Genomic DNA, 22,537 nt, shown 5'->3' with positions numbered 1-22,537 from the left:
CGTTTCCTTAGGACAGAGTCCTGTTGTGGTCTCCTGTTTGACTTGCGCATGCAATTTAGGGAGCCATGCTATCATTCATGGATTAATATTTCCCATCAGGAATATCCTTGGAAGTACCAAGAAAAATAGTTTTATAAACTTATTTTGCCAGTTGCCAACTTGTATCCTATTATTTATTTTTTACACCATCCATCACTATTTCTGAAATTGCCAGGCAAGATTCATTACAATGTGAAAAGTGGTTTTATATATATATATATATATATATATATATATATATATATATATATATAGTTCACCATTTAAATAAATAGAACCTTTTATTTTGCACATAAGACCTGTGAGAGCGGCTTCTTCGTGTTCAACTTCTGTTTTCTGTTTTGATGACTGCACCCAGGCAATTTTAGTGATCTACACGTGAGTGCCAGTGGTTCCTAACTTTTATATATATACATGTGCATAAAATGTGCATCAGTGGCATAACTTCAGGGGCCTGGGCCCCACAGACCCAATGCACATACGCTCACCAGGGTTTGCTCCACTGAGGCACATTTTCCCAGTTTTATTTTATGAGCCCCACTATGTCAGCATTGATCGGAAGTATATCACATTTAGCTAGCTGTAACACCATGCAGAGTTGCTTTAATTTCTGAGCAGTTCAGTGTATGGCATAGCCTGCTCCTGATCAGTCCATGAGTGATAGGACCCCAAATTATTTTTAGAATTATTTTGCAGAATGATAGCAGGTGAAGCCCAAAGTGATTAGAGAACCTTTGCATTTGTTATGAACACAGCAGGTAGCATGCAAACCAAAATACTTTGCACACATTGATGGTTTGTTGGCATGGGTTATAATCTTTATTGATTCTAATATTTATTTACCTGTAAATTCTTGCATTCCCCAGTAATATCTGCTGCTGTGATGGGCATTATCATCTTCTTAGAGTTCTTGCCAAGTGCACCAGGCACTAAAGTCTTTGGCATCTTGTCGGCTTCTACTACTTCTGTACATAATGTCTTTCCTGTACATAATATCAGTATGTAGTGCAGTAAAGCAACACTACAGTTACCACTTTCAAGAAACAGTTATATTCAGGATGGGCAACCAAGTTATAAGAATGCATTTTCATGTCCAAGTTGGGGTTCTTTTCACTAAAAAATTTGACTGGCCAAAAGCAACCAGTGAGCAATTAGCCTGTTCAGGAGGAAATGCTTAAATAGGTTAAGCTAACTAATAAGTTAGGGCAATCATATGTGTGCTTTATGCAACTATGAAAATTTTAACCAGCCAGGTTTGCAGTGTGGTCCACACCACATATCCTCTCATATACTGTATCTTCTGAAGCTGCTAAATTAACAACTTAAACACTGGATCGGGAGATGCGGTTACATAAGCTTGCACAGGGATCTGCTAAGGTGACCAGTTAGTGTTCCCATTAATGACTGATATTTTATGCTAAATTAAGAGAAAAAAATAGTAGGGTTTGATGGTTAGCACTGTAAAAAAGGAATCAAGGCTCAAATAGAGGTAGTGTGTTTGACCCTTTAGCCCCCAGTAGTGGGTTTGTAAATATTTATGTTGAATAGATTTACACATTATATTAGTTCTGGCTATATATCTGTCTTTCTTTGTTATAAGTGGACTAAATATATAAGTTCTTCAGAAGGTTTGGTGGATTTTTAGAATATTAAAGAGTTATTGTTGAATGTTTAAGACAATTTCTATGTTGGAATTGAAAGATGCATGTGTCTGTTTAAATTGACATCTCTAACATTTCCCCTCATCTGCACTTTCCTGACCATCTGAGGAGACCTCGCCTCCATGAATATCTCTAAGCTTTAATTCTAACAGAGTGACCCTCTGTTTGAGAGTCTGTTGTGCATTACTGTACTCTCTTAGCAATCGAGCAAAGCGGGTGTGTAAAATATCTAGGTTGGACTCTACAAGTTCCAGCCTCTCCTCAGATGATTTTCCTTTGACTGAAATTTTCTCCTTCGTCTCATCCAGTAGACCCTCTTTAATGAGGATTTCCCTGCCTCTTTCCTCCAGGATTTTTTTGGCATCAGGGTATTCCACCAATGCCTCCATCAGATCGTCCTTGGAAAGGCAAAATAGATCAGAATAGCCAATGCTACGGATACTGGCTGTTCTTCTGTTTCCCATTTTACTTCCTTCAATATTGAGGATACTGATCTCTCCAAAACAACTTCCCGAAGTCAAAACAGCATAATGAGTAATGCCATCCTCTCCCACTACAGCCAGCTTTCCTTCCTTAATGATGTACATCTCCCGGCCAATGTCCCCTTTCCGACAGATATAGTCTCCAGGGCTAAAGACTTGAGGTCGTAGCTTTAAAACTAACTCCACCAAAAGACCAGCTTCACAGTTCTGAAATATCCGCACCTAAAAATCACACATAATCATCCAGGGAGAGAGAATATGGAAGAAAATTAGAGGTGATGATAATGAACAAGTTCCTAATACAGGTTACGTTTCTTCATACTGGTATTTTATAAACATTAACCAAATATGGAAACTACTGTCTAAATATCTATTAGAAATAAGAGGAATCACAAGAAATTATTCCGGAAAATTAACAAAAAAAAGTGTAAAAGAAAAGTCCTTACCTTCTTTAGTGTATCCAGATGGACATTTATTGCAATTTCTGCTCTCAGCTTGTCTGGAAGGTTCTTTAGAACCTCCCTTTCATCCACTGTCTTTTTGTTTGTCCACAAGTAATCGAACCAAAGGATAACCTTAGCCTCTAAATCTTTACTGACACGACGGAACTGCATGTAGTGCTTAATAGCATCGATTTTAGATTGAAACTCAGTCCTTGTAGCATTCATATTAGAGATCATGGACCCAACGTTTCCTACAATAGTGGCAAAAATAAGAACACCCACAAGAAAATCAAAGATAACAAAAAGGTATTCAGTGTCTGTCATAGGTTGTGGGGTGTCCCCAATTGTGGTAAGAGTCAGTGTGGACCAGTACAGGCAGTAGACATACTCACGAGCAAGATAACCATGTTTTGGATCGGTTAGATTGGGGTAAACCCAGGAGTCAGCTCCGAATCCAATTGCCTTTGAGAATGCATAGTAAATGCAGCCATTCCAGTGTATGATAAGAAGAATATAGAGGACTAGGTTGAAGATTCGGAAGATGTTAGGGTAGCTGGTTCTGGTCTCTGTCTGATCAAAGCACTCAAACATTCGTGGGAAGTGCAGCAGACGGTTGAATCGTAGCTCTGGTCGATGGATGCCAACAGCAAAGTAACCTAAGTCAGTTGGTAGTATGGAGATAATATCCAATTTGAACTGCAAGGTGCGAATATAATTATTGCTTAGAGTCTTGGGGTCTCTAACTAGGAGACCCTGCTCCAGGAAACCTAACAAAAATGACAAAGATATAATGTAACCAATTAAACCAGTAGTATATACACACAAATATGGTAATGTATAATGTTATTAGAAATATAGCATATGTGTTTATATTAGATTGCACTAAGGCCTGTCTAGCCATATTCTAACTCTTACTCTGTTTAAAAAGTTAAAAAGTTTTAAGATTTTGTTTTGAATTCCACCATTAGTACATGCCTCTTTTACATGATGATATGATTAAGTTACCTGTACGGAAACGGATAACGATGTCAGCAATGTATATGACATCACAGATGTAGTCCAATGTAAACCAGAGAGCAACATAACTTGTTTGTAGATCATCGAAGCAAGCCCTGATAAAATGGTTGAAAGGTGTGAGTTAACATATCGATGTGACTGAAAATCAGACAGGTGAACAGATTCAAAATAAGCCATCTAAAATAGGCTTTTAGAGGTTTTTAGGGGTTTTTGATGCTTTCATTTGTGTAACAAAATGAAAAATTTGCATTTATTGCGTTTTCTCCTTTTTTTTGTTCATGCTTTTTTTTTTTTTTTGAAAGGCTGTTTTAATAAATCACTTGGTATTCATGGCTTTAGAGAAAATGAGTATTTTCATGGTTTCAAAAAAACCTGAAAATAAGAATGTTGATAAGTGGGCCTCCCTGTCTATGACAGTAATGGTAAGTGCTCCACTCCATTTAGTCCATTTAGGATATACATACTGTATATTGATTTAGTAAATCGATAGATAGATAGATAGATAGATAGATAGATAGATAGATAGATAGATGATAGATAGATAGATAGATAGATAGATAGATATAGATAAGATAGATAGATAGATAGATAGATAGATAGATGATAGATAGATAGATAGATGATAGATAGATATAGATGATATAGATAGATAAATAGATAGATAGATAGATAGATAGATAGATAGATGATATAGATAGATGATAGATAGATAGATAGATGATAGATAGATAGATAGATAGACATCAATCAATGCCATTATGATATAGACTCACCTGACGACCAGCAGGAACCAGTTGTACAGCACAGGAAGTGTAATGACAAGTAACCAACGATAGTACCACTTCCCTGATGGATCCACTACAAACAGTTCACAGACTTTCCTGCTAGAACCAAAGAGAAGGTCCACAAAAGTGGATGAATCAATACCAATGTGAACCCAAACCCTAATGCAGGTTCAAGCACCACTGGCAATAATTGCATTGTCTGTCAACAAAAATTTGTTACCCAGCCAGCGGCTCGTGAGCAATATGTTCTTCACTAACCACTTTGATGTTGGCCCCAATGACCTCAAAGTAAGTGCTCATTTTACATTTCTGGCTGAGAGGCAAGTTTATGAAGCACCGAGACACAGTTTTACTCCAAACAGAGCCTCCTGCAGGCTAGAAGTTCAAATGGGGCTACCAAATAGCCAATCACAGCCCTTATTTAACATCCCCGAATAACTTTTTTCATGCTTGTGTGGCTCACCAAAGTTTTTTACATCTGGTTTACAAATAAAAAAGGTTGAACACAACACTGACTGTGCAAATTACTGTGTATACTCGTGTATAAGCCTAGTTTTTCAGCACCCAAAATGTGCTCAAAAAGTCACCCTCGGCTTATACTCGAGTCGGGTGCCATGGGTCCCTCCAAACTAGCACCCTCTGTCCTTTGTGTGCAAATTAGGCCACCCGCAACCAGACCCTCCAGTGCCCTGGCCCGCTCCCAAATGTATCTTCATCTACCATCCTCACCTGTCCCATTCTGCACTAGACATTTCACTTTATATTCTATGTAAACTATATATAGTTTTGAAGGATTTTAACTCTTTGTGTTTTAGCTTGGTTGCTGAGTACTCTTAAGGTATCATTGTTGATAAAACAATTGTTTTTGTTGACCCTCCACTTACAGAGCTAGTTTACAGTTTTTATTTGAAATAAATATTTAAAAACATATACCCCACTGATGCCTCATTTAATGTAATTTTATTGGTATTTATTTTGATGAAACTTAGCAGTAGCGGCTGCATTTCCCACCCTAGGCTTATACTCAAGTCAATAAGTTTTTCCAGTTTTCTTAGGTAAAATTAGGTACCTTGGCTTATATTCGGATCGGCTTATACTCGTGTATATATGGTAGGGGATATGAAACAATCGCTGTAAGAACCAGCAAATATGACAGGGGAGTGGATGGTTAGTACAAAGTCTGCAAAGGGTTGCTGTATGTTGACAATCAGACAGCGTGATGCATATGTGCACTAATTTAAGTATAGAGACAAATATTTAGTTCAGCTTTAGGCTCTCTTATAAGTTGCCTTAGTATCTTATTACATAGGATATTGTTACACTTAAGTTCTAAAAACTAGTACAGAGGCTTACAGATAACTGCTCATGGTTATTAATCCCTAATTATATTTGTCTCTTGCTCTTACTCATTCTTTTTCTTGTCCTGCTCTACTTTGTCTTGCTCTTTTTCATCCTTTGCAGGCTGTTTGTCATTGGCTTGTACTTCAGGTCCTCGGAATCTGTCAAGAAATGAGTCTGGTCTTTGATCCTGGTCACGTAAGCTTCTGTGGGCCCAGTCCCGAAGAACCACCACAAAACGTACAATCCTAAAAGTGAATCCAAGAGTAAGCATTGGCAATTTGATATGTCTGTTTTCCTAGGGGATAAGAAAGTGAATGAAATGATCCAGAGGATAGGGATAGTCTCTGATGACAGCCTTAGCTATACACAAGCAGAAGTTAGTACACATGGAAAGTTCCCTTTCCCACAGGGAGACACACCGACACAAGCAAAATTCCACACCAGTTTCTCTGAAGCTAGAGAATAATACAGTGTTGAACTGAGATGCTAGGGACCCACCAGAACCTGAGCATAGACCCACTTTCCAAAGTATTTGCACTCCTCTCTTTACTCGACCTCTTTATTATATTAGTGTCTTTTCTTTACATACTATAATGTTTCCTTCCACCTATGTTGCCTCTTTGTTTTCATACAGAAATAAGGACTGGAATATGAAATATGCCAAATAGTTTGGAGCAGAAGGTTCCAGTGACACCTGGGCCCATCAGCATTTTACCTGGTATCCCATGGGCCAATCCAACACTGGAATAATAGAATGTGTTTTATTCATTGTTACTGATTACTGAAGCAGTGCTAAGGACAAAAAGCTCAATATAATATAGCTCAATATAATATAGCTGAAGATAAAAAAATGCTACTTCTGTGGAAATGTAACAAAACTTAAAAACAGACCCCAATACTATTATTAAATTACTTATTTAATTTTATGCTGCTTAAAGACAGGTATGAAATACTTGGGAGTTAAGTTAACAGACACACAAATGTAACTTCTCACCTATATATACCCATCTTAAAGGAACAGTAACACCAAAAAATTAAAGAGTTTTAAAGTAAAAGAAATATTATGTACTGTTGCCCTGCACTGGTAAAAGTTGTGTGTTTGCTACAGTAACTCTACTATAGTTTATATAAATAAGCTGCTGTGTAGCCCAGGGGGCAGCCATTCAAGCTGGAAAAAAGGAGAAAAGGCACAGGTTACATAGCAGATAATGGATAACCTCTGTAGAATACAATCGTGTTTTATCTGTTATCTGCTAAGTGCCTGTGCCTTTTCTCCTTTGAATGGCTGCCCCCATGGCTACACAGCTGCATTCTTTATATAAAGCATAGTAGTGTTTCTGAGGCAAACACACCAGTTGTACCAGTGCAGAGCAGCAGTACATTATATTGGAATTTCTTTTATACACTTGAATTTTTTGGTGTTACTGTTCCTTTAAGTTGTCAGTGCATAAATACTAATGTTAATTATTTATAAGGGTGGTTCAAAGCAGTCAAAATGGTCATTCTACCAAAATACAGGTCCTTTTCAAAAAATTAGCATATTGTGATAAAGTTCATTATTTTCTGTAATGTACTGATAAACATTAGACTTTCATATATTTTAGATTCATTACACACAACTGAAGTAGTTCAAGCCTTTTCTTGTTTTAATATTGATGATTGTGGCATACAGCTCATGAAAACCCAAAATTCCTATCTCAAAAAATTAGCATATTTCATCCGCCCAATAAAAGAAAAGTGTTTTTAATACAAAAAAAGTCAACCTTCAAATAATTATGTTCAGTTATGCACTCAATACTTGGTCGGGAATCCTTTTGCAGAAATGACTGCTTCAATGTGGCGTGGCATGGAGGCAATCAGCCTGTGGCACTGCTCAGGTGTTATGGAGGCCCAGGATGCTTCAATAGCGGCCTTAAGCTCATCCAGAGTGTTGGGTCTTGTGTCTCTCAACTTTCTCTTCACAATATCCCACAGATTCTCTATGGGGTTCAGGTCAGGAGAGTTGGCAGGCCAATTGAGCACAGTAATACCATGGTCAGTAAACCATTTACCAGTGGTTTTGGCACTGTGAGCAGGTGCCAGGTCATGCTGAAAAATGAAATCTTCATCTCCATAAAGCTTTTCAGCAGATGGAAGCATGAAGTGCTCCAAAATCTCCTGATAGCTAGCTGCATTGACCCTGCCCTTGATAAAACACAGTGGACCAACACCAGCAGCTGACATGGCACCCCAGACCATCACTGACTGTGGGTACTTGACACTGGACTTCAGGCATTTTGGCATTTCCCTCTCCCCAGTCTTCCTCCAGACTCTGGCACCTTGATTTCCGAATGACATACTTTGGACCACTGAGCAACAGTCCAGTGCTACTTCTCTGTAGCCCAGGTCAGGCGCTTCTGCCGCTGTTTCTGGTTCAAAAGTGGCTTGACCTGGGGAATGCAGCACCTGTAGCCCATTTCCTGCACGCGCCTGTACACGGTGGCTCTGAATGTTTCTACTCCAGACTCAGTCCACTGCTTCCGCAGGTCCCCCAAGGTCAGGAATCGGTCCTTCTCCACAATCTTCCTCAGGGCCCAGTCACCTCTTCTCGTTGTGCAGCGTTTTCTGCCACACTTTTTCCTTCCCACAGACTTCCCACTGAGGTGCCTTGATACAGCACTCTGGGAACAGCCTATTTGTTCAGAAATTTCTTTCTGTGTCTTACCCTCTTGCTTGAGGGTGTCAATGATGGCCTTCTGGACAGCAGTCAGGTCGGCAGTCTTACCCATGATTGCGGTTTTGAGTAATGAACCAGGCTGGGAGTTTTTAAAAGCCTCAGGAATCTTTTGCAGGTTTTTAGAGTTAATTTGTTGATTCAGATGATTAGGTTAATAGCTCGTTTAGAGAACCTTTTCATGATATGCTAATTTTTTGAGATAGGAATTTTGGGTTTTCATGAGCTGTATGCCACAATCATCAATATTAAAACAAGAAAAGGCTTGAACTACTTCAGTTGTGTGTAATGAATCTAAAATATATGAAAGTCTAATGTTTATCAGTACATTACAGAAAATAATGAACTTTATCACAATATGCTAATTTTTTGAAAAGGACCTGTACATCTTTTATGTATTCAGAGCATTCCTGATCTGGATTGCTGCAAATAACTCTCAGCCCTCCAATCTCATAACTCCTCCTTTATAAGGCACAACAAAAGGACTAAAATATTAAGGAATATTTTAGCAAGGTCCAAACTTAGGGGTAGATGGAAATTCACCCAACATAAAAACTACTATTTAGCAGCCAGACTAGCACAGGTGGTGCACATGGCGTTGACTCACACATTGAGTAGTGCACAGTGTCGGACTGAGGTGCCAAGTGCCCACCAGAAAACCCTTAGACCTTAGGCCCACACTAACCTTCTCTGTTCACTTACTTTCTTTAATTTCTTATTTAATTCTTTTTACATCTATCCTTTCCTCCATGTCTTCTGTTTCTTCTCATATAGAATTGAGTAATGGCCATGGTATAGGCATACAAGGCAAATGGTTGGGTGAGCAGGGGCCCACCGGGAGTTTTCCTGGTATCCTGTTGGGCCAGTCCGACACTGGTAGTGCTACAGGTTTGGACTCACACATTTCACCTCTTGAGCTATTGCACAAGCGTATTGAGCCAGATCAATGGACAGCAATATTGGGCAGACCCCTCCCAGACACTTAAACAACATAATGAATTTGCTGCCCAAATCTCAGCTCCACTAGTGCACAGAGTGCTATTGCCCCCATAAAAAAAAAACTAAGCGTGGAGGGTCGATGGGGGGCTGCATCTCTTAGGCCACCTCAGCTAAAACGCCCTAATATAACCAAAATGATGAGGCCTCTTAAAGAAGAAGGAAAGTCATTTTGGCATTTTACTGCCATTAGATTTGCCACATTAGTGCCACCTAGAACACTATATATATTTTGCAGAAAGCATTACTATACCTGAGTAAACAGCTTTAGAATCTCCCTCTGTTTGTTTAAGATTGCAACAGCAATCCTAGCTTCCTGCTTAAGCTTTAGAGGCTGGTAGCTCAGATTGATTCCTAAGGGAGGGGGGAGGGAGTTTTATGAATTCTTATGGGAGGGGGGAGCTGGAGAAGGGAGAGAGGAGAGAGCTGCGCAGGATCCTGGAATTAAGGATTTTTCTGAGAGAGGAAGTCTGATATGAAGAACATGTTTACAAAAAAGAAGACAAGAAATCCTGTGTTGCTTTTGATAGAGGACTAAGTACAGCTTTTCTGTGGGTGCTTATGGCTGTATTTACATAGCCCTTTCTGATAAAGCTTACTTAGTTTTTACCTTTCCTTCTCCTTTAATCAAACACCCTTTTGTGGGTGAATGACACACTTATAGATAATAACAACACAGTGACAAACTAAAGATCTACTCTCTTCTTTCTTCCATTTATTTCTTCCTCTCTTCTTTTCTTTTTCGATATCTGATTCTTCCTTCTTATATCAGTGCTTCCTCAATAGGACCGACTGTGTAGGCACGTATCTGTAAGTAATTCGTACTAAGTGCATGATGAAACCAACTGTACAGTTCACCTGCTGTATTTTGCTTTTAAATCTGACCTGTGCGCTCAGCAAACTAACTGAACAGTTATGTCCCTTGTGGCCCCCCTTCAAATCGCTGACTGACTATCACAATTACTTTTATCTGAAGTGAATATTCTCTGCACTCCTGTTTCTGACTCCTGTAAATGTTACCTGCCGACTAGTAAAAGCTGAATAAATGACCTGAAGTAAACCTGACTCCTGCTACATTGTTTAAAGACACACAGAAAGGGATTTACAAAAGGTGGCCATACACGTCAAGATCCGCTCACTTGGCGAGGTCGCCAAGTGAGGGGATTTTCTCCCCATATCCCCCACCTATGGGTGGGGGATATTGGGGGAATTTAGGCTAATTCGGTCAAACGATCAAATTATAACAACAGTAATGGGCCCAGTCGGTTATATCAACGAGCCAATGTGGTCCCCAATCCGACTGAATTTTTTAACCTGCCCCAGGCCTGTCGTTGCTGCCCCTACATGGCCCAATAAGCTGCCGAATCGGTCTAAGGGACCAATATCAGTAGCTAGAATCGGCCGGTGTATGGCCACCTAAACACTGCTCTTGACTGCAATTACATTTTACAAATAACGTTAAAGCCGTAAAAAATGTCTTATTATTGACATTAGCTTGAATTTCATTATAAAAAAAGAATTTTTTGGTAGAGGATCCTTAAGTCAAACCACCCTGCAATGAAGCACATACTTTGTGCTCAATGCCCCCTAACACATCATTAAGAAAAGATGATATAAAAGGGGATCCAGTAAAGAATCCTCCCGTATAGACAATATCAGTGTCTCATATGGTGCATTCCTCTTACCTGGACAAAGCTCCTCTTCCTCTAAAGGATGAATGGGACACAACATCCCCATTATCCTGGGATATAACTCTTTGCAGCTCAGAGGACGTGTCATCACACACAGACAGTGCTCTAATGGACAAAGATCAAAAAGTGACAGTGATTTAGAAACATATTAGCTATGCCTGTTAGCCTGTTATGAAAGACAGCTAGCCGCTCCCCTGTGTATAATCACCTGCTGCCGCAGTTCTCTGCAGATTCTAGCTCTGTTTCACTTGGAGTTTTGATCGCTAAACGTGGGTGGGATACAGGGGAGGGAGTTGAGCTCTTCTGAGTGTTTATCTGACCGGTCATTCTCCATTAGACCACTCACCTAAAAAAGGTTTCTGGGTTAGAAAATCAGAATTCACATTCACAGAGTGCCATGTAAATGAAGATATACATACATACAGTTGATTTATGCTTTCATATTTTAAAGGCCACTCTAAGAATGTAATGCACAATGATATAATGCATATTTAATTTTATATGGATCAGTCAGAACAACTGCAAATACCACATGCCATTGCAATATAATGTGTTTTTGCCCAGCATTGGTACAAGCTGTGTTTGCCTCAGAAACACTACTATATTTCATATAAACAAAGCTGCTGTGTAGCCATGGGGGCAGCTATTGAAAGTAGAAAAGGCACAGGTTACTTAGCAGAAAACAGATAAAACATCATTATATTATACAGAGTTTATCCGTTATTTGCTATGTAACCTGTGCCTATATACTGTAAGTTGGGCACATCTTCCCAACCCAAACCACACCAATTGTATTGCTTATATTCCCTCCATTCACCAGCACCATCACATTTTCTTAGGTATTCATTACATTTTCTTAGGCAGGTATTCAAAGATTTCAAAGTAGCTGTTTGATTACATTTTTGTGTGGGGGATTTACTTGTCCTTTGAGGGAAGAGCCACCTGTCTGGCTGTAAGAGTAGTTCTTTGTTTTCCTGCGGAGTGATATCTCTATGCTCTCCCACCAGTAACTCCCTTTTACTCCCATAATATTCCCATGTTAGAAAGTCTATAAAAATCCTGTGCTTCCTTTGTTCAGGGTTCTGATTTGAGTGCAGAATCCACGGAGCTTGTGTCAAATAAGCTTTGTCTTTAACCTCAAGTGGTTTCTGCTAACTGAATTCTCCCAACAAACTCTGGGCCCTGATTTCAGTCCCAGCCAGGATACTAACTACATGGAGTTTGTATGTTCTCCCTATATCTGCGTGGGTTTACTTCGGGTACTCTGGTTTCCTCCCACACTCCAAGAACAAACAGGCACCTGGCTGAACGCGTATGTGAAACATGTTAGGAGAGGACATTGGAGGCCAAAGGAAACAGCAATAGGGTCGGGTCTGGGCTGCTGGGGCCCACTGGGTATTTTCCCAGTGTCCCAACGGCCCAGTCCGACCCTGAACATGAAATGAATAAATAAACTAAATTCTGGCAATTCAGTCGTGGGAAAAAAAACATGACATCAGAAAAGTGACATAGAACCATGCATTGCTAGCACAAAAATAAATGTTGTAGAAACCAGATGACGTTACCAGTATTGAGAGCTGGTGGAGCTATACCCTTTGTTAGATGCTTGTATGCTGCATTCAATTTGTATCCCAGGGGCGGCAGTTTCCAGTTGTGAGCACATCTCTGCTCCCCAGTGGTTTCAGGATTATGAGTATGGGGTAACACCTTGCTTCCTGTGAATCTGCAACAAACCATCCCCCACATTGGGGTGTTACAAAGGGATGGCATTTAGTAATCCTTAGCCTGGGGGCTCTAGCTTATAAAGGTATGCAATCTGTTATCCAGAATGCTTGGGACCTAGTTTTCCAGATACGGGGTCTTTAACTAATTTAAATCTCTATACTATAAATGTACTAAAAAAGCTTTAAAACATTAATTAAACTCAACAGGATTGTTTTGTTATCAATAAGGATAATTATATCTTCAGATCAATTACACAATATTGTTTTATTATTTAAAAAAAGAAACATTTAAAGAAAAACAAAAAACTAATTATTTTAATTAAAACTGAGTCTATGGGAGATAGGAGAGTTTTCTGGATAATGGGTTTTCAGATAAGGGATCCCACACCTGTATATTAAAGTAAGATTTTGTATTTTTTCATGGTGAGTATAAAATGACTAGAAAATAAACCCAGTTTATACACCACTGCCCTAGCTAAGGTAACAATCCTGTTTTCTTCTTCTTCTTCTTCTTCCTGTTTTCTTTTCTTCTTCTACCCTGTACATACTCACCCAATGTTTTCCCACATATATTTGTTGATACATAAGTAGACGGAGCATGATTTATCATGAAGATGTCACATTTACTAGGCAGTAGCTGGGGAAACAAAGGCTATTCTAGCACTGCCTCTGTTCAATTCACTAGACTGTAACAATATGCAGAAAACAAAAGGGCTTTGCCCCCAATAAGTTAATTTTGTCTATAATTTGGGGGGTTAGTATTTCTTATCTTAGGAAAATGTAAGGTAAGTAGTACATTGTCTTACTGTATTGGTCAATCGACTATACTTCCTGAAGTATTTATTAGAATAACAAACCATCATGAATCCCATATGTCTACTTCAGCCTAGACCCCCGACCACTGCCTTAAACTCCCCTAGGAATCAAAGCCCACTGGCAAACTCTGCACCAATGCATTCCACTGGCAGTGCTACTCCTGATAATGTTTACCTCTTCCTGGTGTCTTTTGATAAGGTCTGTGATCCTCGGGTAGTCGTCAGATGGACAGATCCTTAGGGTGTTTACTCAGCAGGAACAACCAAAAGAACCTTCTGCTCTTTTAAAAGGATCAGTGATGCAGGTAAATTATAAAAGGTTGCAGCAGTGCAGAGGGTTCAAGCAGTGCACACAATATATGGATTAAACAGGCAGCAAATTAGCCAGTTTTCAGAAGTGGATATGTTGATTTATCCATAGGAAGCATGCAGTAAGAAAAGGCTGATTGTAAGAAAAGGCAGAGACTCTGGTAACCGGGAGTTTCGCTAAGTTCAATCTCCATGGCAGTGCCAGTAGGCTGCTCTCTCACCTTTCATCATCAGTTCCATCCTCTGAGTTTTATCCTTTCTACTGTCTCCCTCCCCTTCCCCTGCTCCTGTTTGTTGTTATGTTAATGGAACAGACTAATTATTCCCTGTGGTCTGTAATCACACAGTCACACACACACACACACTGTACAAACAGAACATCACAGGGGCAGATGCACACAGTGGCACCTCAGTAACTAGTTCTACACTACATGCAAAGATGGGCTTCTTTATTTAATATATTCCAAAACTTAATCAAAGAAAGTTTAAATCAGCCAACAGGAAATTTGCTGCTGTATTCATGAGCAGTGGCAGATTAATGATTAATTTCTTTATTTCCAAGTCTTTAAATATTTATTTTTATTTGTGCTGTGTGGGGCTGGTTGGGTGCAGCTTACAAGCTGGCTTGCAGCAAACCCAACCCAACGTAAAGAACTTGTGTGCTGCCTGCACCCTTGTCTGGATCTTCTGCCGCCGTCCAGACGCATACGCACACCTTGCCTGCCTTCTCCCAGCTGCAAGTGTCACACAGTGCAAGCAAAAATAAATATCTAAAGACTCGGAAAGAAAGAGAAATAATAATTTTAATAAAAGCTAATGGACTAGGTTAGCCTGCGAATTAATTCGCCCCAGCTGAGGCACATAGGCATCCCCAATCCCAACTACTTAGGCTAATGTCAGACCAGGCGTATGGCGTATATTTTCGGCAAGCTGAAAAAAGCTTGCCAAAAATACCGCCCTACGCCTCCTACATGTGCCTGTACCCGAATGAATGGAACCATGGAAAGAGGGTTTTACAATGCCTGAATAGACATTAGGGATGTATAATTCAGATGAATCTAAGCACATTTTGCAGAATTTGGATTTGGCTGAGCCCTTAGATTTTGGATCATGCTCAGCAGAACACTGTGATATTAAAGTTACAATTGAACATGAGTTATTTTTGTAGATAAATGATTTGAAACAAATTTGAACATAAAAATTACAGTATTAGTGATGCACCAAACCAAGGATTTGGTTCAAGTTTCCTTTTTGAATGATGGGAATTTATTTTTTTTTTCCTCAATTGGATACACAATTCAGGGTTAGGATTTGGCTTACTATTTAGAAAAAAAATCTTTTGTAGAGGATTAGGTATTGGTCCAAGTTAAAAATTATGGATTCAGTAGAGATATAGAGGCAGCAAAATCTATTCTGTTATTGGCTTCATGACTAGCTAAATAACTTGTGCTTTGAACAACACTGTCTTTCATTATGTGTTCCTGTTTCCATGGTACCTTCCAGTGTGCACTGAACAATTCAGACATCCCAAATTTCTCATATCTGCAATTGTTTATATTACCTTATTCTAAACATGTTTTGCTGCCAAAGATCGGGGATTAATACAGTCCATAGGGTGCGTTCACTAACCTAGATACAGTGTACAGAGTGCAATTTTGAGTGCAAATGTTATATGTTTTTTTCCACAATGCAAACAGGCAATTCTCTTGATGCAATTGTGCTGTCCCTACCACACCACTGCTACAGGGTCCCTAATTCTGAATGGAAGGCAGGAAGGACAAAGTGGCCAAGTAAAAATAGATCTACCTCTGTTTGTATATAAATAAATTCTACTCTGTTCTTTTACACGCCTGTTTGAAAGACTGCTTATTAGTGCCTGCTCCCTACTCATAGGGATGAATCTGTTCCAGGTGTCAGATAATTGTCAAATGTGAGTGCTATGACCCAGTTCAAGGCCACTAACCTACATGGCAAAGTGCAGACTTCTTAGGCTTGGGGGCCCTGTCTGAGCCTGGCCTCTATCCACTCTATGTGGCCTTCAGATGACATAAAGAAATTAGGCTTGTTAGCATCAATTACCTTTTTATAGTTTTGCAAGATAAAGCATTGCATAATCCCCATACAATCCGCTTGCTTGGCGATGGGGCCAAACGATTGAATTATAACGCCGGGTATAGGAAAAGTCGGTCAACGAAAAGGCATCAACGAGCCGATGCAGTCCCCGATCCAACTAGATTTTTTAACCTGGCCGATCGAGATCTGGCCAATTTTAGGCCAGATATTGGTCAGTCAGTCCCGTCGGTAGTGCCCATACACGGCCGACTAGCTGCCGAATCAGTCTAAGGGACCGATATCGGCAGCTAGAATCGGCCCATGTATGGGGACCTTAAGTAAGGTTAAGATCTATCAGTTTCCAATTGGGAAGGAATTTTCTGTAGATAAGTAGAGAAATCCAGATACAAGGAGACAATGACACTGCAATGTTGTTTTGTTCCAGGAGGCCGGCTTTGTGGGCTTCCTGCAGGGTGATATGCCTGTAATGCAGCAAGCAGATTAGGAAGGGTTGTGGCAATGCTCCAGAAGGTCTTCTGCTGCAGGGACTCAGTGTGCACTTTCCACTGACAAGTGAAAAGTAAAGCGTGCTGTGGGCAGTAGGGTACATAGTCATTTTTTTGCCAAGTCAAACTAACTTTTCAGTTAGTGATAGCTGCAAGTACCTGCAACAATGTGTCATCCGAGGAACTTTCTGGTGGAGGCAACAGTGGAGAAGCCAGGTCATTTTAGGTGCGCCAGCGGACAAACTGATCCATGTTTTGCGAAGGATTCAAGTGCTTATTCCACTTTTGCTGCCCATAGTTAACTGCAGGTCCCTTTCACTGGATAGCTAAGCTGGTGTAGAAAGGCCAGGATATTGAATGCACAATGGGTTAATGCCACAGAGCCCAAGCACGCCCTTCTTACTAATGTGGCATTTGGACACTTATCCCAGAGGGAGCATAAGGCATGGACTGCTCAATGTACTGTGCTATTTGAAGTGCTATTAACTCTCCATATAGATATCTTTTATCCACCAGGGGGGGTACCCTGGGTCAGGTATACACCCACCCAGTGATACGAGGTTTCTTTGGGTGTCCAGACCACTTTTAATCATGAACAGTGCTGGTTTTCGGAGCAGCCACACTCGCATTTAGATTTGCACCAGAATTAAGGCTGAGGCTCTGCTCTAGCAGGTTATGTAAAGTTTTATGTTAAACAAATTTCTAGAGGTTTTGGGGTCTTGTTTTATGTGTTAATATTTCAATAAGAATCTAGGACTTTGGGTTGAGCTGTTAAAATCGGGACTGCCCCACGAAAATCGGGACAGTTGGGAGGCATGCAGTATGACTGGGGTTGGGGGGCTGCTGTGCTGGGAATGTTTGGTGGGGTAAGGTGTGCTTTGATAGTGTGACTGCGAGGGGAGGGGAGCCACCAATTAAAGCCTAGGGTGCCAAAATAGTTTGGCCCGGCCCTGGGAATATCTCAGCTATAATTCTGTTTGTTGGATAAAGATGGGAGTCATGGTTCGATAATCTTGCATTCTACAAGTTGAAAATTTCTGCCATATCTTTATACATATCATCTGAGGTTGCATTTACCTTAAAGAACAGGCATGTAAATATAACTCATAACAGCCCTATTATTGAGAATGTTGTATTCAAAATGCATTCTGTCATTTCATATCTAAAGCATGTGTATATAATACAGGAGAAATAAGCACAAGGAATGTTATTAAGTTGACACTGATGTCCTGCACATAATATCATCATACAGTGGATAGAATGGTACTTTATTAGCCCTTTCGCTTTACCATAGTTTACAACATTAGAAAATGCAATAATAAAAGAGCATTTGTGCCTCATGAATAAACTGTAAGAATAAAATCACAAGACTTTTTTTGCATGAATGAGTTGGATGTATCCAAGAAACTGCCTATAGATGGAATACAAGGTTTGTACTAATTGGGCTGCAATATTTACAGTAAATGGAATATTTACAACTTACATTTTGTCTCTCCTGTTACAGTAAATTCAGCTCTCATTATCATCTGTTTGGCCAAAATCTAACCATTTTTCAATCCGTATCTCTTGAGCTGGCCACTAAATAAGATACGGTTCAAATAGTCCAACACAAAAAATTCTTACGGTCACTTCAAAAAAAGTGTGGATGGTGAATACATAGAGGGTGTTTATTATTATTTTGTAGTGTCTTTGTTACATAAATGCAGTTTTCAGTTTCCAATCATAGACTTTAGAAACAAACATAGTTAATATAACAGGAATAAGGCAAGACCCCCTTTCAGTAGTTTAACTGCCCTTTAATTTACAAGCCTTCAACAATCTCCTCATATTTCGGTGGTGGATCACAGTAGTGAACTCCAGACCTCTCTTCTTCTCCTTGAGCTCCTGTCACTTCTTCATAGGAGGGAGGAGGAGCACAGGTGGACAGTCTCGGTAGAGGATGCTGAGGTGGAAGTGCAATGCCTTCAGAATATGTTGTTGTCCTACTGTTTGGTGGCTCCTGTTGGTGCAATGTTGGCGCAGTCTCGCGGTATATGATGACTCTTGGAATTGATCTGGTAGAACGGTTCTGTAGGTAGCAGTTCTGAGACGTGTAGGATGGAGGGTGGCCTGCAATTTTGTGTAATTGACACCTCCAGATAACAAAAAGGACAATGATGATGAGAAATGCTAATCCCAAAAGAGGAAGAACCACAAACACTGAATCGGTGCGCTGCGGCCACTGAGAAGGGTCCCGAACTGAATACAAAGAGCTCATATAGCTTCTCCAGAACTCCATCTGCAGAAGAATTAAAAGAAGAAATGATAATAAATTTCACAAAATTTCATATTAAATGAGTCTATTTTTTAAACATGGTTATATTAACTATATTTTTTCTAGGGATCTATTTGCAAATTAGGATTTGGTTCAGTATTCAGTCCGTATTCACAAAGGATTCAGGGTTCGACCAAATCTGAAAATAGTGGATTCGGTGCAGCCCTAATTTTTCTGCATTTTAATTCAGAATACATACCCAATAAGCATAAATATATTATGGTACTCTCTTGTGTGCTCTTATGTGTTTATTATTATGGTAGACCATTTCTGGTACCATCAATCAATATTCTCCATATCACAACCTTTTTTTGTATTGCTTCCTCATCTCTATGTCCCCTTTCCTAAGTAATACAGGCTTTTTTCCAACTCATCTGGATTCATCTGGACTTTTATGACTAAGATTGCCCTACACTAAAAACAGAAATTAGATCTATTTCCGATCTATAATTAGATCTATATGTGGTATAATTCCTGGGGTTTGTTGTGTACATGAAGTTTGAACATATGCAGCCTGCAGTGATAAATACCAGCCTTTTCAAGGGTGCTGTAGCTCCAGGGTTTCGCTGATCAATAGGTGCACTTGGACAAAGTTCATCAGACTGGGCGGGCACATTGGCTTTGGTACCAATATGCGCAACAATTTCAGCCATTTTAGCATGACCACACACATGGCTATGATATATATCTATATCTAGATATATATATAAAAAAAAAATTATAAAAAATTTTGTTTAGTAGTTTCTTATGGTTGTTTTGCACATAGTGGGTGGGGAATCACTAATTGCACAGTACATGACGTCATTAGCAGAATTTTGGCGCCATTTTGGGTTTATGAGTGGGTTTGCTGTAATGTTTGTTCACTTTGACAAAGGCTGTGGAGACAGCCGAAACGTTAGTTTGACACAATAAAATTCTTCTTTATTTTTTACTAAGACCTGAGAGTGCGGCATCTATTTATCTTATATATATATATATATATATATATATATATATATATATATATATAGATATATATATATGTCCTTTTTATTGATATGGAATTAACTCTGTCCCCTAATTTTGCGTGTGATACTTACCTTGATTGGTTACTGTGCATATACCTGTATACTTGCTTATTTTGATGAATAATATGTTAATGAGTGGACATATTGCAGAGTAGCAATTTATCATTCACTAAAGTTGCAGTTTTAATTCAGAAGATAAAAGATCAGAGACAATATACAGTGAGATACATATACCCTCTCACCGTTTTCTCCTTGCTTTCATAGACTTCTTTAACTTCCTCATAGCTGCATATCTCCTCCATACACTCTCGTTCTATTGTACCTTGTCGAAGTTCCTCTAGTAATCCATTGGCACGGGGGTAACGTCTAAGAACATTATGTGCATCCTGAGGCCCCAGGAACACTAAAATGTAATTGCACACAGACATATACATTAGACTCTTAATTATACACATTCGAGCCAGGTTCGATTTCTAATATCAGTGCCAACCTCACTAATGCTATAGTGGCTAATTGGAAGCATATCCCTCAACAGTGTTCCAACTACTGATGTGTGGGTTGAGAACAACTCGACCCACACCCGACCCTAACCTACCTGCTCCCTAGCCAAACCGTACCTCAACTGGCTTCTCCCCTCTATTTATCTATTTATTATCTATTTTGTCCCGCGGCCAACCAACCAATGACATCACAAATAGGATGGGGCAGAACGGGTGCACACCTATAAATCTGGAAGCTGACAGTGTAAGGTCCGGGGTGGGGAGAGCAGGCAGAAGAGCCCATGAACGCAAATGATGCGCCTGACCCACAGGTATCCCCAGCTCGCCCATGACCCGCAAATGAAACAACTGAAACAAATGTGCAATACTGATTTAAAGGGGATAGCCACCCCCAAACTGATGTCTAATTCTCCATTATACATTATTAATGATTTGGTTCTAATTAGAATCTCTGTCAGTATGGGCCTCAGTCTCTTGACAGCCTAAACTGCTCTTTGTAAGTATAAAATAGGATAGGCAGTTATGCTGGACTACAACTCCCAGCCTCCCTTTACAAGCTTCAGCTGACAATAGGCTGCTGGACAGTGTAGCTCAAACACATCTGGAGGCATATATGTTGGAACTACTTAATGCAGAATAATAATATTGTGGCATATATATATATATAATGTGTATTGTTTAGAACATTGAATATTGCATGCTTATGAATAGCACAAAATATGTCTAACCTGCAGAACAATACGGTAACATACGTGGCACTGAACAGCCAAATCGTGTTAAGCTTGCAATGCATTTATTATCATGGCAGCACAAATTCATTTTGAAAAAGATTCCACTTTTTCTGTGTTATATATCTGGCACAGAGCAATCTGCATAGACCTCAGTACACACACAGCAGGCTTTTCTAAATATATACAAAAAGAACCCCCCGGAGATACATCATGCAATGGAACGAGAGTTGATCATACAAAGAGCAGAGCACTAACATGTCCAGCAGCAACAAATAACGTGCAAATAATGATAATACAGCAATACAATGATGGAAATATATGTGAATAGAGTAAGAAAAAGGGAGCAATCAGCACTTACACGCCATGCCCTGTAGTTTCTAAGCTGAGACCTGCTCACCTGCAAAACACAAAGGCACACAGAAAAAAAGGTAAGTATGCAACTTCCTCCCATAGACATTGTGAGGGTGGTACTTTGTAAAGCAAAGCAGAAAATGCAGGAAGTCCAACATAAAATGGACACATACTGTACAAGAATCCCTTGCCATAACAAAAAGATATAATATATATAAGTGATAGCAGCAGAGGTGCCACAGTAACTCGGTAACATAGAATGCTCAGTACACTGCACTGACCAGACTTTTATGTAAGTGTTAAATATATGGGAGGTTCTGTCACATACAGCAGCTGGAAATATGATATTTATATCATTCCTATGAATTTAAACAAAAACCCCATAGATACAATTGAGTCTGTCTCCCCCCCGCTCACCCCAGATTGCACCTTTTGAGACCTCCACCCCTTCTGTCTTCCCATTGATATGAATGATTCATTTGGTCCGTTGCCATGGAGACAGAGATCAAGAGGATGAAAATCCAGTGACGTGGTGGAGAACCCAGTATGAAAGGGAAAGCCCGGAAAATGCTGCTCTGCATTAAGGGGTCGGTTTGGTCTTTTTTTTTTTTTTTGTACCCCTGCCTCTGTTTGCAGGAAATATTGAGGGCTTGTATAGGGAGGGCTACACATTCTTCTTCCTCTATACAGCAGTTTCCTAAATGGCCTCCAGAGCAGCTCAGCATATGCCTATTTAAAAAAAAAAAAAAGGCTTGGCACAAATAGTAATTTAATGTGGTTAATCACAATATGTGCTTATTTAATAGCCCTCTGTGCCCCCCCCCCCCCCCCCCCCCCCCCCCCCCCCAGCTGTGGCCTGTAAGGCTGAGAAGAAAAGTTGTGTCATCCTACAGCATATACAGCATCCATCCATTGCTTATGGGATCTTCTGTATTGGCTTTTTGCTGTAATGAAATACATATGTGAAATGGCTTGTGTGGTCTTCTTCTATAGAAACAGACACTGTAGTATGCAAGGCAGTAGTAAGTAAAGATAATGGAAAATATGCAATAAATTATTA

At 39.7% G+C, this 22,537-nt stretch overlaps 2 protein-coding genes across 3 annotated transcripts; both read right to left on the bottom strand.

The window, feature by feature from the left end:
* Positions 1-839: 839 nt before the first annotated feature.
* On the bottom strand, positions 840-14,242 carry cnga2 (cyclic nucleotide gated channel alpha 2). 2 transcript variants are annotated; one of them, XM_004916767.4, is made up of 9 exons: positions 13,883-14,242; positions 12,734-12,891; positions 11,377-11,514; positions 11,163-11,273; positions 5,834-6,013; positions 4,416-4,526; positions 3,631-3,737; positions 2,629-3,392; positions 840-2,404 (listed from the first exon to the last, which is right to left on the bottom strand). In XM_004916767.4, the coding sequence occupies exons 3-9, from the start codon at positions 11,493-11,495 to the stop codon at positions 1,769-1,771; spliced, it is 2,028 nt and encodes a 675-aa protein (XP_004916824.1). In that variant the 5' UTR covers positions 11,496-11,514; positions 12,734-12,891; positions 13,883-14,242; the 3' UTR covers positions 840-1,768. The 2 variants fall into 2 exon arrangements, with proteins under 2 accessions (XP_004916824.1, XP_004916827.1); XM_004916770.4 differs by having other exon boundaries at positions 4,416-4,523.
* A 3,579-nt stretch (positions 14,243-17,821) lies between these two features.
* On the bottom strand, positions 17,822-22,124 carry prrg3 (proline rich Gla (G-carboxyglutamic acid) 3 (transmembrane)). Its single transcript, XM_031892364.1, has 4 exons — positions 21,907-22,124; positions 21,485-21,523; positions 20,138-20,298; positions 17,822-18,852 (listed from the first exon to the last, which is right to left on the bottom strand). The coding sequence occupies exons 2-4, from the start codon at positions 21,489-21,491 to the stop codon at positions 18,376-18,378; spliced, it is 645 nt and encodes a 214-aa protein (XP_031748224.1). The 5' UTR covers positions 21,492-21,523; positions 21,907-22,124; the 3' UTR covers positions 17,822-18,375.
* Between the last annotated feature and the right edge of the window lie 413 nt (positions 22,125-22,537).

Source organism: Xenopus tropicalis, chromosome 8 (genome assembly GCF_000004195.4).
Source record: "Xenopus tropicalis strain Nigerian chromosome 8, UCB_Xtro_10.0, whole genome shotgun sequence".
Classification (NCBI taxonomy): Eukaryota; Metazoa; Chordata; class Amphibia; order Anura; family Pipidae; genus Xenopus; species Xenopus tropicalis.
Note: the sequence above shows the minus strand (reverse complement) of the source record. Positions and strands in the feature narration are given on the sequence as shown.

Excerpts from the sequence above, each read along its gene's own strand:
- cnga2 (XM_004916767.4), bottom strand. The coding sequence starts at position 11,495 with ATGACCGGTCAGATAAACACTCAGAAGAGCTCAACTCCCTCCCCTGTA. Across the intron at positions 3,393-3,630 it reads CGTTATCCGTTTCCGTACAG|GTTTCCTGGAGCAGGGTCTC; the intron begins GTAACTTAATCA and ends CATTTTTGTTAG. Across the intron at positions 2,405-2,628 it reads ATCTGGATACACTAAAGAAG|GTGCGGATATTTCAGAACTG; the intron begins GTAAGGACTTTT and ends TGTGATTTTTAG.
- prrg3 (XM_031892364.1), bottom strand. Across the intron at positions 18,853-20,137 it reads ATGAAAGCAAGGAGAAAACG|ATGGAGTTCTGGAGAAGCTA; the intron begins GTGAGAGGGTAT and ends ATTCTTCTGCAG.